The sequence below is a fragment of the Mustela nivalis genome (genome assembly GCF_964662115.1).
Source record: "Mustela nivalis genome assembly, chromosome: X".
Lineage (NCBI taxonomy): Eukaryota > Metazoa > Chordata > Mammalia > Carnivora > Mustelidae > Mustela > Mustela nivalis.
This window is the reverse complement of record NC_139040.1, coordinates 37,242,636-37,255,342: the sequence shown is the minus strand read 5'-3', so window position 1 is coordinate 37,255,342 and position 12,707 is coordinate 37,242,636. Positions and strand designations below refer to the sequence as shown.

The window sequence follows — 12,707 nt, the reverse complement described above, 5'->3', positions numbered from 1 at the left end:
AAGATGAGCAGGTCTTTAGGGAATGTTGGACTCTGCAGCCCATCTATATAAACTTAATTTGCTGCCCCGTTTGATTGTGTTTGGAGAGGGCTCACCTTATAGCGACTACATATTGTGAACTGTGTGGTGGTACAGGTGTGGGGCATTGGGGTGACTCTCCACGTGCCATTGGGTCAAGGGGAAGGGCCAGAGTCTGAAGAAGAGAATACCATAAGGTGTGGACCATGTCAGGTGTGAGGTGGAAGATGTGTTGAATTGGGGGTTTAGGGGATCTTGGTACTTGGTTGGAACGTTTTCCCTTAGTTTCATTCATCTACAAAGTGGAATTTAATAACAAGGCCCTGCTCATCTCCCAAACAATGGGAGAGTAGAAGTGTTCTGTAGCACATCCTTCTGTCTGTTACCACATGTCCTTGTCCTTAACTTCAGGTGCTGAACTGGGTAGATTTCACCATGAGTACAGAAGCACCAGCTTGGTGATGGGATACGCTCAGACACATTCCCATCTTCCTACTGTCCTTGTTTGTACTTCTGAGTCTCCTTTCTTCCTACCCTGTTTGCAACTGAAGGGATACATTAGCTTTCCATCTGCTAAAACATGCTACAAAAATTTGGTCTAAAACATGCTACGAAAATTTGGAGGCAAATGGCAGCCCAGCAAGGAAGAAAGCAGGGATGTTCAGTCCAAGGCTGGGGGCCCACTGGGCCTCTGAATTAAAATGTTATTTCCACATGGCTCCTTTGGTTAATGGTGATTATGGATGTGGCTCCAGAATGCTAGGGCAAAGAAGTTCAATGTCATAAATCTTTGAAGTTGCTGATGGAGGCCTTGAGTTTACTGGAAATGGAATAGGATAGATTCGGGGTCCTTTTTCAGATCTGCTGATGCGGCATGTCTACATGTACCTGATTTAAAGGTTGCTCAAAGAAGATACTCTCTATCTTGGTGATGGGAATAGACACACCAGATGAGAAAGGCCAAAGTGTTGATGGAAGTGGCTTGGACATGTGAAACTGTTGGAGAGCTCATTTAGGGTCAAAACAAGATTGATTCGCTGCCTCAAAAGAGATTAGACCCATCGTTGGGTTGGGGCTGGAGGCTTTGCTCCCTTTAGTAGGTTTCCGGGCTTTTTCCATAGGGCTATCATGAGTCAGAGGCAGCCAAATGGAGCAGGTGTAGGGGAATCTGTCCCAGGAATCTGGTCATCTCTTCTTGGCTGTGGGAAAAGTTAGAGTAAAGTGGGGCCCAGTGTTGTATTTTTGCTTCTCTGTTTAGCATGTTAGCATGAAGTATCTTGGCTATTCCAGAATCTCAGGAAGGCTGCTGTCATGGCTCTTAGGTGACTCCAACCAAAAGTATTGAGGACCTTTCCAGGGTGTTTGGGGGCCCCTGTCTATTCTCTGTATTCTGTACCTTGTGAGTGTAGACTTTGATGGCCTGATGCTGGGTAACTGAGTGCAACCTCCAACTTGGTCCCTTGCTTCAGGTGAGTAACTTTACTGCTGTGTCAGGGGTAGAGAATACCAGCTTTGTTTCTTTCTTTCTTGGATTGCTCCTGAAGAGTAGGGTGGGGAGTGGGGATAAATTAATGTTGAGATGATTGAGAGTCCTTATCCCAAACCATTCAGGTCAGATATATTTCAGAAGGCAGAAATTTTTGGATTTCAAGGTAATACAGAGGAACGTGGGTGGCTTATTTGGTTGAGCACTTGACTCTTGATCTCGTGGTTATAAATTCAAGCCCCATGTTGGGTGTAGAGTTACTTAAAATAAATCAGAAAGTCAATACAGTGAATATGGAGTATTTTATATATCCTCCCAGTAGGATCTGGGGTAATACCCCATAATCAAAAGCTTATTATTATTATTATTACTATTATTGTTATTTTAAAGATTTATTTATTTATTTTAGAGAGAGAGAGAGATTGAGAAAGAGAGCATGAGCAGGGGAACAGGGGAGAGGGAAAGAGAGAATCTCCAGCAGACTCCCTGCTGAGCAAGGAGCCTAATGCAGGGCTTGATCTCAGGACCCCTGATATCATGACCTGAGCCAAAATCAAGAGTTGGATGATCAACAGACTGACCACCCAGGTGCCCCCCAAAGACACTATTTTTATGGAAGCTATATGAATGCTCAGCATAAGTGGAATAAAGGAGTCCATGAATAGTTTCAGCTCAGTTCAAGTCATACTTGCTATCAAATTAGCTTTGAAAAAACCCATCTTTTGGTTTTTAGAGCTTTTTGGATTTGGTGTTACCAGTGAAGGATTATGGGCCTGTAAGTGTCATTGGTTTTGCATTATTAATCAAATTGATCCACAGGGGGAAAGGCTCGTTCGCAGTGGATATTTCCTTTTCTGGGTTCTCTGATCAGGTATTTCTCAGGTGATGGACTCCTGGCCACGTGTCTTTCAAGACCCGTTCTCTTTTCCATTCTTGTTTCTCTTCCTCTTGGTAGGGATTCAAGGAGGTGTCTTTCTTTGTAGTGATTTTCCTTATAGTGCCCTTTATTTCTAAATGTAGATTTTGAGGAAGCCAAAGAGACAAATGCTAAAGAATATACACATGACAGAGCCAAACTAGTTTATAATGCAGATAGCTTATTTTTAAAATTTTTAAAAATATTTATTTGACAGGGAGACAGCAAGAGAGGGAATACAATCGGGGGAGTGGGAAAGGGAGAAGCAGGCTTCCTGCTGAGCAGGGAGCTTGATGCAGGGTTTGATCCCAGGACCCTGGGACCATGACCTGAGCTGAAGACAGATGCCCAACAACAGACATCCAGGTGCCCCACAGATAATCTATTGTAATAAATGCTCACTAGAGAGGGACATGTATCCGTGACTTTGTAAACCACACCATTAAATCACTGTATAGGAAGGAGCTCCACAAACATGAGCTTCATTCTTTCATTAATCCTTAGTCCTGTTGAATGTCTTTGACTCCTGTAGTAGTCCAGGCCAAGATCAAACAGTCATCATATTTGGCTGCCAGGAGTGGCCGAGTCTCCTGGGGCATTTGTTAAACATGCAGATTCCTGGAGTCCCAGACTTTTGGAGTCAGCATTCCTAATGGGGGAGCCTAGGAATCTGCATGTTCAACCAGTTGCTCTGCAGAGGCTTCATTGTCTCACTTGAGAACCAGTGCTCTGATGAAGGTCATACAGATGCAGTTGTTCTATAACCCAGCATGGAACCGATTTGTCTCTTAGAAGGACGAGGTTCTTGTTTGGTTTGCCCCCCCGGGGAGAATAGAAGAGTAGAACTACCTGGTCATGGTAAGAAATAAGCCAATCAGATGTGGGGGAGGAAAAATAATTTTCCCTCTACACTTCTAGATTCTTTACTGAGACCTCGTCCCCCTAGCCCTCCTACCCACTGGGCCAATGTAATAAAAGACCAGTTGACAGGAGAAAGGCAAATGGAGGTTTAATACCGTGTATGCCTCCTGCAGACATGGGAGAGACCCAGGAAAATTGAGTAACTCCCCGAAATGGCCCAAGCCGCCATCTTAAATACCATCTCTAGCTTAGAGACAAAGGGAAGACATTGGGTGGTGGAGGTTGTGTAGGGCAGAAGGCCAGTTATGGGAGGGGACCAGGAAGAGCATGGTAATCAAGGGTAAGGTCATTATGCAGACTGAGGTCAGTGTCTTCTCCATTGATAAGAGTGTCTAGATTTTAAGGCATCCTTCTTTTCCTGGTATAGAGGGGGAACAATTCTTACAAATGGAGATTTTCCTTATAAATGTAAATATTTCCTACAAAAGGGTAACTTCTAATTACTTTTCAGTGTTTTTCCTATGTCTGCTGTTTTTAAAAAATAACCAGTCTAAAATAATCCTTATGCCAAAGAGACATATTTCAGGGTGGCAAATTCTGCTCCCCTTCAAAATCAAAGGGAGGTTTGGAGCCTGGAGGTGGCAATATTGGTAGGGTTGCCAGATAGAACACTGTAGGCCCTGTTAAATTTGAATTTCAGATAAACAATGAATAATGTTTTTATATAAGTATATCCTAAATATTGCATGGAACATACTTACACAAAAACATTATTCATTGTTTATCTGAAATTCAAATTTAACAGGGCCTCCTGTGTTTTTATTTGCTAAATCTGGCAGTGCTGGATATTGATTAACCCACCTTCCCCTGTGGGAGGCAAAGCAGCTGGCATTTATATGCTTTGTCCCATTCATGGAATATATTTTTGTTTGTCTTGGGTTAAAAGCTTGTCAGACTGGCTACTATATCATATTGACATTGAGGAGTTGAAAAATTGAGTCTTGTTCTAGAGATTGAAAGGAAGTGTTCTAGAGACCCCCCCCCACAAAAAAAAGCCTAAGAAAGGCTTTTTCCATCTTTCCCATCTTGCCCATCTTGCCCCCAAACACTCCCTCACTCTCTGCGTCTCTCCCTCTCCCCCACTGTAGCTCTGTCTCACACACACACGCACGCATTTGCACATGCACACACGCACACGTCCACGCACCTAGATGCCTGTGCAAACAGAAACACGTTTGGAAGACCACGTGCTTGCCTTTTCAAGTTTTTATTTTATATTGCGTTCTTTGTGTTAGAGTCTGGTTATTTATTGTTACTATGATCATTTTGCTATTGTTATTGAAGTCACATTGTCTGTGTCCAGTACTGCTCTTGATGACCATACTTAACTCTTTTTCAATTGCAGATCTTTCTCCTGGCCTGCCCTCCGTGTCCTGGAGCTATCGTCGTCTTCAAGTAAGGGAAAATCGGTTTTTGCTCTGTTGTCATTGCTATTCCAAATGTTCAGTCTTTTTGATAACAAAGAGTGATGAGCATGTTGATGTGAACATCTTGGGCCTGCCCCGCTTGCCTCTGGGCTTCTCAAGGAACAAAAGTCTATGCGGCCCAGTGAAACACTGGGCTATGACATGCGGAGACTGGGCTTTGGTCAAGCCCTGACAAGTCCTCTTTAGCTAGTGTTTGTGCTGGTGGTTTCTGGCTAAGTCCTGCTCCCTTGGAAGGTTGCTGACTTCCTGCAGTTTCTCTTGAGAGCATGCTGAAGGCCACACACCTTCCCTCCTCTTAAGAATCCTTGTTTTGGGGGCGCCTGGGTGGCTCAGTGGGTTAAAGCCTCTGCCTTCAGCTCAGGTCATGATCCCAGGGTCCTGGGATCGAGCCCCGCATGGGGTTCTCTGCTCTGCAGGGAGCCTGCTTCCTCCTCTCTCTCTGCCTGCCTCTCTACCTACTTGTGATCTCTGTCTGTCAAATAAATAAATAAAATCTTTAAAAAAAAAAAAGAATCATTGTTTTATGGTCCAGCTGCTCCCCTGAAGACCTTTGTTCTTCTGTTTCTGTACTTTGTTTCTGTTTCTGTACTTCTATACTTTGAAGACCTTTGTTCTTCTGTTTCTGTGGGTTTTTTTTTCCTTAAAGTGCAAATTAAAGTAAGGGGAAGAAAATATCACCTTTACCAGTCCTGATTTTCTTAAAAATATCAAGCATCAAATCCATTAAAGTGTACTGCAGACAAATCATGTTATCTGAGGGCAAATTTGCTTCAAGGAAATTCTCAAGAGACCCAGAACCCTCCTTTTAACCATGAGTTGTGACCACCTCATTTATCAAGCCTTTTATTGGAGTTGCTAATGAGAAGCTAAATTGACCAAATTAATTTCATCTCTTTCCCCCTTCCCTGGCCCCCATTTTGGAGCTGTTCCTGAGCGGTGAAATGGCTGCAGGCCAGAAGGAGGAGACAGGAAGTAAGGGGCCCAGCAGATCCTTGGGTAATGGAAGAGTGGTGTAAATGGCTTTCTGATTTACTTAAGTCATTAAAGTGTTAGGTAGGGGGAAATATACCCCATTTGCTGCTTCAAACAGCTCCTTGGAATAGCCACTTAGTCTCTTGCCTTAGGTGAGTAACTTTCTATTGGATGAGGGCAAATGGATCCTGATCTCACATATCTTGTACTTGAAAAGCTCCTAAGTGGAAGGCTATTTAACCCTGTTTCCCTCCCTTCATTTCCCAAAATGAGCTCTATTTTTCAGTGTAATGTTTTAAAGTAACATTTATTGGTTTTATTTCATTATTATTAAAGTAACAATTCTCATTATAGGAAATACAGAGACACATAAAAAAGAAAATAAGCATCACTCTTAATCTACCACTAAGACATAATTTTGGTTACTGCTTTTTTTTAAGAAGCAGAGATCATATTTAGGATTCTTACTGTATCTTCTAAATTTAATTCGATTTGTATATGTGTATGCATATGAAAGTACATAAACATGACTGCTAGATTTTTTATTTAGAGTGGCTCTTTTTTTTTCCCCCTCTTGTCCTTGTTTTGTTTGACTCCTACTTCTGCCTTTCCAGACCTGCAGATTACCAAACCAGTATGTATCCTTCCAGATTTTACTCTGTACTCATTTGGTAAACACACACACACACACACACACACACAGAGGGATTTTGGAATGTTTTACTGTTGTTGTTCATTGATGGTTTTACAAAAATAGAATCTTATATTAACTGTAATACATCTTGCTTTTTCACTCAACAATATCTCATAGGAATCTATTAAAGTTTATTGGTATATCTTATTCCTTTACAAAGCTGCGAAATATTTCATGGATGCACAACTTATTTAGCCATTCTTCTCATTCCTTTTTAAGATTTTACTTTTAAGTAATCTCTCCATCCAATGTGAGGCTCAAACCTATGACCCTGAGATCAAGAGTCATGTGTTCCACCGACTGAGCCAGCCAGGGTTTCCTAGTTATTCTTCTATTCTTGAATGTTTGTATTTATTCTGTATTGCTGCTACTATAACCAATGCTGAAATCAACATCTTTGTGCATATGCCCTTAAATACTGGAGCTTTCAATTTGTAAATATATATACATACACACACAAATGTTTACATGTAAATATACATGATGAGGGAGCAGGAGGCTGGCTGAGGACAAAGCAAGAGCTGGCGCCTTGCACCCCCCCCTTCATCTGCTCCCCTCCATATGTGTAGCATTCCTCAGGCACCCCTGACTGCCATAAAATGATAAATAGTTAACTTGCTGAGATCACAATCCTGCAAGACAGGAGTCTCCCTTGGTTTGCAAATGTCCTTGAGATTACAACAAAGAAGTTACCTTATCAATAGCCCAATTTCCAAAGACACAGAACTCAGTTCCTCAAGCCTAATGTCACCCTCCCCTCCATAAAAAAAACCGAAGGAGATGGAAGTAGAAGGAAAAGTAAGTAAAGTTAAATTTCTTCTAAACCTAAATCTCATTAACAAGGATGCTTGATAGCAGGAATGTAACATTCCACCAGACTTCCAATTGTCTTTACTTGATAGCAACTAAGCCTTCAATATCCTGATAGTATTCTTTGCACCAAGAGCCCTTCTGAACACCCCTTGGTCCTCACCTACCCAACTCCTGTATATATAACCAACCACTCCTCACAACCCGGGGCAGCAGCTCTTCCTGCCCACGGGTCCTGTCCCCATGCTTTAATAAACCACCATTTTGCACCAACGATGTCTTAAGAATTCTTTGTTTAGTCGTCAGCTCCGAACCTCACCCCACCGAACCTGACTTAGGTTCTGGGACTTCATCAATACATATTTATGTTAATAGATATTTCCATTCTGATATATAAAAACAGGCTGTAATAATTCGCTTTCCCTTTTGTATGTAAAACATGAGATTATTATTTTCTTCACATCCATACCAGCATAAGGTGTTATTATTCTTTTATAATTTTGACAACTTAATGGGTGCATTTCCTTGGCTACTAATGAATTTCAGTATTATCTCATAATTTTGACAACTTAATGGGTGCATTTCCTTGGCTACTAATGAATTTCAGTATCATCTCATAATTTTTATCCAATTAAATTTATTCTTTGAATTGTCTGTCATACCATCTGCCCCTTTCTTATGGGTTGCTTAGGTTTTCTTAATTTGTAAGACTTCTTTGTATGTTTTGGATATTGGCCCTTTGTCTATCGGCATTATGATAGATATAGTTCCCAAATCAGTATGTGCTGATTTGGCTGATAGTATATTTTCTATTTGTTTTTTTTATATATTTTTTATATTCAAGTATGATTACTTTCTTATAGCTTCTGGGTTCCCAGTTTTAGTTAAGATGATTTTCTTAAAGATGGCTACCTGGTTGTGCTAGTGTGATATATTACATAATCCCTACTTTCCCCCGTGAACTGAACTACCATTTTTTTCACCTATTAAACTTTTTACATACGAGGCTCCACTCATAGTTTCTGTATTCGGTTCCATCTGTTAGTCTATTTGTGTACTTAGATCATATTGATTTGATTATTTTAGCTTAAATATTTTTCTTATCTATTTATCAGCATTTTTTTCTTACATGTAAATTTGAAGATCACTTTTATTCAACCCTCCCCACCAGCCCTGTTTGGATTCTAATTAGAATTGCATTAAATGCATATTTTGGTTTTGTGAGAGCTAATGTTTTAAAATTATGTAGCTGTGATATAATGTAATATAATGTAATCTAAGAAATTGTGTTTTTTCCCATCTGTTCAGATCTTGTTTTATGCCTTTCTTGATACATTTATTCCTAAAGAATAATAGCTTTTCTGTCCATTATGAGTTGAATATTGCTCACCTTTCCATTCTGAAGTGCTTCATACTAGAATAGAAAAAGCTTATTGATTTTAACAGTAGTCTTCATATCTCCCCATCTTACCAGACTCTCTTATTAGTTTTGGTAAAATTTATTTTCATTTTATCCTGTCTTTCCAATGGTTACACTGGTTATTTTCTTCGGTTTTTGCTTTTGCTTGAAACTCAGAGTGAAATAAAAATGGTGTTCGTGGGCCACTGTCTCTAAAGTGATTTTTTTAAATTTTATTTATTTATTTTACAAAGAGAGAGAGGTCACAAGTAGGCAGAGAGGCAGGCAGAGAGAGAGGGGGAAGCAGGCTCCCCGCTGAGCAGAGAGCCTGACGTGGGGCTCGATCCCAGGACCCTGAGATCATGACCTGAGCCGAAGGCAGAGGCTTAACCCACTGAGCCACCAGGTGCCCCTCTAAAGTGATTTTAAATGGAGAATGTCTCTGTGTGTCTCCGTATTTGCTGTTGGTGTTTGTTAGCCCATTACATGTAAAGAGTTTCCACATTTACTTAGAGGTATTTTCAAATAAAACAGTTCCTGCATTTTATCAAATGCTTTTTCACGTCTCTTGAGTATGTTTTTTTTTTCTGTTTAAGTATTTGATACAGTGAGTTATGTTGAAGAATACCCTGATTTCAAATTACTGTTACATAGTGACGTAAGTCCTGCTAGTCATAGTATATTATTATGATGCATTGCTGGAGTCCATTTGTCAATCCATTCTTTAGAACCCTTGCCTCAGAATTCATAAGCGAGATGGGAGTCATTTTTTTGGGGTTTCTTTTCATGAGTTGTAAGGATTAAAATGGAATTGCAGAGTACTTCTTCTCCTTCTCTGGCCTAGAATAATTTAATTACCAATGGAAGTTATGTGGTTGTTGTTTTTTTTTTTCGACTTTTAAAAATTACTTTTCTTTCCTTTCTTGGGTGGTGGTTGTTATTTTAGAAATTATGGGGTTTTTTTTAATGGCCAGGTAAAACTCAACTGCAAAGCTCATCTGGTCCTAGTGCCTTTTTCATTTCTTACACCCATAATCACCTTTCCAGTGTCTTCTATGGTAATTTATTCAGATCTTTGAGTCAGTTGTGGTCATTTATCTTTTAATCGGAAGTTACCCATTTCTTCTGAGTTTTCAGATTTGTTGCCATGAGTTGAGTGGAGCATGTAGTAGCCTCTTATTTTGTAATTTTAAAAACTCTGTCCTCATGTATAGTCATGTCTTCTTTCTTGGGCTTAATCTTGTCTGTCTTTGTGTTTTCATTATTTATAATTCGGTCAGGTTAGTAAGTACTGAAAGAACCTCGGGTCTTTATAGGAAGGTACAAACAAGTTTTGGGTGGGGCGCAACTGGTTGGTGGACAGTTTAAACTTTTGAAAAAGGCATACTTGGAGTTTGCGGATTGGCTTCAGAGACCCGCGCGCGCGAAGAGAGCAGGGGGGAGGGGGGCACAAGCTGATTGGTTATGAGGGCCCGCGCGCGCGAAAGGAGAGGTGGGGAAGGGGAACAAGAAGGGGGAAGGTAGGAATGCCATCATGGCGTCTCTATTATTTCTATAAGCCACGCGGCTAGAGAAGGCAAAAGAGCAATTAATCACACAATTGATAACCTAATTTTATACCTAAAAGCCAGCGGTTTACAGAAAAGCAAACAAGCGGTTAGTTATCCTATCTATCTACTAGGGGAAGGGGTCTTTCAGTACTTTATCTGTTTTTGGTTGCTTTATAGAACCTGGTTTTGGATATAGTTTTATATGTACATGGTCAAAAGGTGTGTATTTATTCCTTTCCTCTTTGCCTTCTTTAATTATCATTTTCTATTCTGCTTTATTTACTTAATATCATTACCCCCATTTTATTACAAACTCATCATCCACATCATTTTAAAATTAAACTTGCTATATTTTGAGATAATTATATAACATAATGAATATCATATCATAAGACGGATGCAGTTGTAAGAAGACTACAGAGAGATGCTAGGTACTCCAGTAGTAACTGCTTGCAAAACTGTAGTACAGTGTGAGAACCAGGATATTGACATTGGCACTGTCGAGGTATAGCAGAGGTCTATCACCATGCAGGTCTTCCCTGTTGCCTTTTTATTTATTTATTTTAGTCTTAAAAATTTATTTATTTATTTGAGAGAGAGCGAGAGAGGGAGCATGAGTGAGAGGGGAAGAAGAAGAATCTCCTGCAGACTCCGTGCTGAGTGTAGAGCTCAACTTGGAGCTGGATCTCATGACCCTGAAATCATGACCTGAGCTGAGACCAAGAATTGGATGCTGAAGGGACTGAGCCACCCGGGCGCCCCTACTCTTGCCCTTTGACAGCCACGCTCACTACTCTCCCACCTGCGTCCTGTCCCTGACCCCTGGCCACTCATGTGTTCTCCATGTCTGAAATACTATTATTTCAAGAATGCTATATAAATGGAATCATACAGTGTGTTACCTTCAGGACTGGCCTTTTAAAAAATATATTTTATTTATTTATTTGACAGAGATCACAAGTAGGCAGAGCAGCAGGCAGAGAGAGGGGGAAGCAGGCTCCCCACTGAGCAAAGAGCCTGATGTGGGGCTTAATCCCAGGACCCTGAGATCATGACCTGAGTAGAAGGCAGTGGCTTAACCCACCGAGCCACCCAGGTGCCCCAGGACTGGCCTTTTTTAAACTTATAATTCCTTGCAGATCCATCCAAGGTTTTAATCATAAGCGTGATTTTTCATGGGTGCATACTAGTCCACTGTATGGAAATACAACATGCAGTGCAAAGTTAAAAATCAGTATTTCAGAAAATAGTTCTCAAAATAATAACTGCACTTTACATCAGTATAGATCCTTCCTGTTTTCAAAGTACTTTGTCTTTTTTTTTTTTTAAAGATTTTATTTATTTATCAGAGAGAGAGTGGGAGAGAGCGAGCACAGGCAGACAGAGAGGCAGGCAGAGGCAGAGGGAGAAGCAGGCTCCCCGCTGAGCAAGGAGCCCGATGTGGGACTCGATCCCAGGATGCTGAGATCATGACCTGAGCCGAAGGCAGCTGCTTAACCAACTGAGCCACCCAGGAGTCCCCAAAGTACTTTGTCTTAAACAAGCTCATCTAATCCTTCAAATAATGTCATGAGATAGGGACTATATTATTCATACTACAAATCAAACAGTTGGGGCCAAGAGGTATTAGATAGCTTGCCTAACATTACAGAGTGGCAGAACCAGGATTCTCTTCTTCCTTTCCTGCTAATGCTCATAATCAGGTTTACTGTGTGCTTAGGGATGGGGGGGAAACACTTAACATGGGTTATCTCATTTAGTTCTTCCAGCAAACTTACGTGGGTGGTAGAAATTGTATCCCTAGTTACATCAAGTTAATGGAGGCTCAGGAAGTTGAAGTGACCTTGGTGTTTTCTGCTCTCCTGCTCTTCTATTATTATTTAAGGCATTAGAACCATGAAAGCATCCTAATGAAAACTCCACAAATCTCAGTGTACACTGATGGGCACCACTGTGGTCTTTATGTCAGTATGTTTTGGAGGTTGCACTGACTAGCACTATAGCCCCATCTCTTGTTTTTTTCTATTGGCCCTTTGCTGTGCCAGCCAAGCATGAGTTTGTCTGCTTCCCAGCAAAGCAGGAGCTGGCATGTTCTTCTTGGAGGCATGCCCAGACGCTGTAGGAAAGGGGTATCGTGTGCCCAGGAGGCTGCCCGCCCCATGCTGGGTAGGGGCTGGCAATTCTTTTTAGGGTGGGCAGGGGGCGGGATTCTCCACAGGGTTCCCATGGTGCACTTGACAAGAGGGAATGGTGGTTCCCCCGTGTTCTGGCTGGATCCCAGAGTGCTTCACTTAAGTGCCCCTCCGTTGATATGTGACCGGCTAAGTCTGCAACTAAGAAAGGCTTCCTCAGCAGAAAGCATGTATGCGGAGGACAGAGCTGAAGTCAACAGGGATTCCTTCCTGGCCCACCATCACAGCAACCTTGGGCATGGTGCTCTTTTTTTTTTTTTAATTGTATTTATTTATTTGACAGAGAGAGATCACAAGCAGACAGAGAGGCAGGCAGAGAGGG

The 12,707-nt window shown here is 41.2% G+C and overlaps 1 protein-coding gene across 6 annotated transcripts in view; it reads left to right on the top strand.

Annotated features, from left to right (window-relative positions):
• Positions 1–12,707, top strand: part of TMEM164 (transmembrane protein 164) — a 158,495-nt gene that overhangs the window by 61,828 nt on the left and 83,960 nt on the right. For 5 of the 6 annotated variants that reach the window (XM_082717344.1, XM_082717343.1, XM_082717339.1 and 2 more), the window contains one exon: positions 4,687–4,736. The exons of the other annotated variant lie outside the window; for it this stretch is intronic. Coding sequence is in view for 4 of the 5 variants with exons in the window: in XM_082717343.1 (XP_082573469.1) it covers positions 4,687–4,736 (50 nt within the window). In the remaining variant the exon portion in view is untranslated. The remainder of the gene's footprint in view (positions 1–4,686; positions 4,737–12,707) is intronic. 6 annotated transcript variants of the gene reach the window in all.